Consider the following 3957-nt stretch of genomic DNA (forward strand, 5'->3'; position numbering starts at 1 on the left):
GGCAACAATGCAACAATCTTATAATAAATGCTTTAGACAAAACTAATCGGCTGGATTTTCTGCATAGCTCAGAACCGACAGGCTAGATACTGAACCTTGCAGAGAGTTGAAGATGGTGAACAGGTAGGTGAAGGTCAGGTAGACGGGCCCCCAGGCGAACAGAGCAAAGCCCCACGTCATCCCAAGCAGGAAGGTGAGGCTGACGACGCTCCGCAGATTTCGAAGGACCTGGATCAGAATGGAGAGTTAATTTCATTTAAACCCTCATATTTAAAATATTACAGATCAAATACTCCTCAGCGAACAATGAACTCAAATATCTCCTTGTTATAGCTAAATGGATTGTGTCTATTGTTCCCTTATGAATAAAGTTTGGTTTTCAGAAATGTACAGTTTGAGCGCAGACCTCCTCTCGCAGGGTGCGGTTGCTGCGTTTGCCGTTGCGGCCGCAGATCTGCATCATCACCACAATGAACATGGCCACGTTGAGCAGGAACATCAGGCAGAAGTAACCCACACAGGTGGTGTAGAAGACGCTCTTGTTCTTGATCCAACAGCTGAGCGGAAACATGAACAACAGAAAGAACATCTGCTGAGAAACTGGCTGCTGCTGTCATTTCCTACCTTAGTCATTGGTTGCCATAGCGATCTCCGCCTTTAATAAAGGGCCACAGGATACCCATAACACAAAGTAACGAGATTGAAAAAGCAGGTTCTGTGCAAAAACTGGTGACTGGATAAAAACATTCTTCTGCTCTGCAAAAACTAACATATAAGTAAGTTGATTTTTCTTCAAATAAGTATATTTTCCCTTTAATTGAGATGAAATGGAAGCAATTTGACAACAGATAAGATGATTTACATAAAAGAAAAAAGACTAGTATTTAATTGTCTTATTTTAATGGTAGAAATATTTATTCCATTGAAAGATTTTCTTATTTACCTGCTCAAGTTAGACACTTAATTAACATTGACTTATTTTGAGACATGTCATACTTGTCTTTAGAAACACAATCAGTTTGCTGGCAGCACATGTAAACCAGGAAGTGTCCATAGTGTCTTATGGAGCAGAAATGACAGCTTAAAGAAGTTTCAGCATGTGACCCGTTTCAGTAATTCAGTGGGACTTTCACCTTTCTGACTGTGCTTTTTTAGATATTGATGGTATATTTAGTATTTGCGTCATGTATTTGTGGAAGAGGAATTAGGACCACTGAAAAAAAAAAAACAGATTTTTTTCTCTCATTTGAATTTTAAATATGGTAAAAAAAGTAGCCACGCTAACGCTAGTTTCATTGGCTGAAGCCGCCATGTTCTTTAGACTGAACTGTCGCGCTTCTTGTTGCGTCACACCTCAACCCGCCTCAAAGCCAACGCTGATTGGACGTTCGTTTGGTGAACGGCTCCAAATTTTCTTCCCCAGAGTCTCCAGACTGATTAGCAAGTGAAATCTTGAAAGCTTGCGAGATCAGGATGGTCTCACGAGGCTAGTGATGATGGGGTTTGAACTTCTCTGTACGTCCATTTCACCCACTGAACTATTGTTAGTCATTGCTATGACAATGGAAACTCAGTTGTGCATACTATGACCCCTTTAAAAGTCGGAGATCATACTCAAAATTCTGAGATTAAAGTGAGAATTTTGTGAAAAATTTCAGAATTCTGAGGGAAAAAAAACGTTTTTCCCATTTTAAATGGTAAATGTTAATTTAATTGTAAATATTAAATCCCCATCAATATTAATGTAAATATTAAACTAAAGTGAAAGAAAAAAATCTGTCAACCTTTTTCCCCATATTTTTTCTGTATGCATTAGATAAATTATTACATCAATAAATGCTACATCTACCTTTTTCATAGTTTATCTATTTGCTTTATTTATTTACATTTATGTATGTCATTATATGTTTAGCCGTACATATTCCTTAGAGATCCCATCATAATGATTGGGAAAACCAACCCTGGGAGGTCATGACCCCAACTTTGGATTCCGCCGGCTTAATGAGATTACAAAAAAAATCAGGGCTGACGAGTAATGCAAGTCAGATACAATTTGTCTCCAAGCATTCATTCCTTACGAGAACCTAATCACTGAACTCATAGAATGTTCCCGTCCCCTGCCGCTTATGTCACAATCACAAAACAAGAGCTAACAAGAACAGAAACCCAAAGGAGACATTTTAAGGAGGAGAAAAGCAAAGTGCTCAACTGTTCCGACTTTATGTAGGCTTCCTGCTGTGAAGTATAGCAGAGATATGAGACTCTAAACAGGAAAAGGTTTTCCCACTTATCTCATTTTAATCCACTGATGAGGAAATGTACCTTTGATTGAGAAACATATTCTAATGAAAACCTTTGCTAGAAATAAGAGCCTGTAAAGCCCTCAGGAAATGTGTCTCAGTATTTGCATTTTTTTACTACTTCAATAGTATTTAGTTTAACATAATGATGTTTTCATTTAGAAACTGTCTATTATTTTATCTTCACCTCTTCAACCATTCATCTACAAAATCCTCCGGATTTTTTCCACATAACACTGAGGTTGGCCCACTTACATTATTGCGGTTTCATCTTCACGGTCCATCAAGATGCCGTAATGGTTTTTATTCACCGTGACGACGATTCCCACCAGGACTGCAGGTAAACCTGGAGGAAAGAGAAGCTCAAAAGTTTAGCTCCACTGTCTTCCTTTTAAGGTTCTTTGGATGCTTCTCTGACACCAAACATATTAGTTGAATCGTCGCCATCTTAAAAAGTGTTTTTCTTTCTCATGTTGAATTTTTGTGAGACGGGGCTTTTTTTGGATCAGATCAGAGGGAGTTCTCCTCACATGGTGAACAAATCCTTTGTTCCCCTATGTTTTGGTAAATGCAAATAAGTCAGAACCCTGAAGCTCTCAGTCGATAGTTTGGGCTACTCCATCCGCACAATGTGAGGACACATTCGTCTGTTCCTAGATTTCAGCTGCCATGCGTCCCAGAAAAGCCTTTCCCAGTGTCTAATGTTTCCCTTCCATCTTCCGAGGCTTAGGACATTCCTGCATTGATGAGACCGGGTCGGAAAAAGCTCCAGGTGTCTTCCGTCCCAATCTTCCTGCAATACATCGTCAGCTGTCCAACACTATATGGGTTTAGGTTTCATCAGTGCAGGCCGTAGTCCAGCAGCCGCTTCCTCTTTTTGCTCAGCTGTGCCTTTGGACTCATGTCAAGATTTCAGATCTTCAAATTGTCATTTGAATTTTTGGTCCATTCTTAAAATGCAGACAACCTTTTAAGACTAGCACTTAAACTTTTCTTTCAGAAAGCTTTTAATTGGAGTGGCTCAGGTTATCTAACCTGGCCAAATAAACCAATCAGATCAACGAAGCATATGACGTACTAACAGTGCGACGACGAAGAGGAGCCAATTGATAGATCAAACTCTTGCCGAAACCAGTCAGGTTTCGGCAAGAGTTAAAAGGGGTTAAAAGCTTTTGATTTAGCTTTTAACCCCCTTTATTTTTAAATAAAATCCATTAACAATCCAAATACACATCCTCGAAGTTATGATTAAATATTTCCCCTTTGCTTATATTTACGTCATGTCCGCTGTTACTAAAGTACCATCTGGGAAGTCATTTTAAACCGCCTCAATGAATCTCATTCTTTAGAGGCCTAACCTCCTTATCCATGTGTAACTTCATGCATCAGGCATTAACTTTTGATCTGTTTTTTGTTGCTGATATAATAAACCATTAATATGTCCAACGTATCACTTTAAAACCTCTTCTTGGTGGAAACACAGCAGTTGTTTCTCTTTAAGTAGATAATTGTGAATTACAACAAGAAAATGAGAATCAGACCATGTGAGTCCCTGTTTCCAGGTTTTAAAGTTGACTCCAGCTGCAGCGTGGATTCGCTGCTTGATAACGAGGAGCCAATTGATAAATCAAACTCTTGCCAAAACCAGTGGGGAGAA

The 3957-nt window shown here is 39.1% G+C and overlaps 1 protein-coding gene across 1 annotated transcript in view; it reads right to left on the reverse strand.

The window, feature by feature from the left end:
• Nucleotides 1–42: 42 nt before the first annotated feature.
• Nucleotides 43–3957, reverse strand: part of LOC107092026 (G-protein coupled receptor 126-like) — a 91875-nt gene continuing 87960 nt past the window's right edge. Inside the window, exons 26-28 of the mRNA XM_015386299.1 lie at nt 2556–2646; nt 407–557; nt 43–228 (exon numbers count right to left, since the gene is read on the reverse strand). Coding sequence (XP_015241785.1) covers nt 43–228; nt 407–557; nt 2556–2646 — 428 coding nt within the window. The remainder of the gene's footprint in view (nt 229–406; nt 558–2555; nt 2647–3957) is intronic.

This window comes from Cyprinodon variegatus, unplaced genomic scaffold (assembly GCF_000732505.1).
Source record: "Cyprinodon variegatus isolate N-32 unplaced genomic scaffold, C_variegatus-1.0 Scaffold363, whole genome shotgun sequence".
NCBI lineage: Eukaryota > Metazoa > Chordata > Actinopteri > Cyprinodontiformes > Cyprinodontidae > Cyprinodon > Cyprinodon variegatus.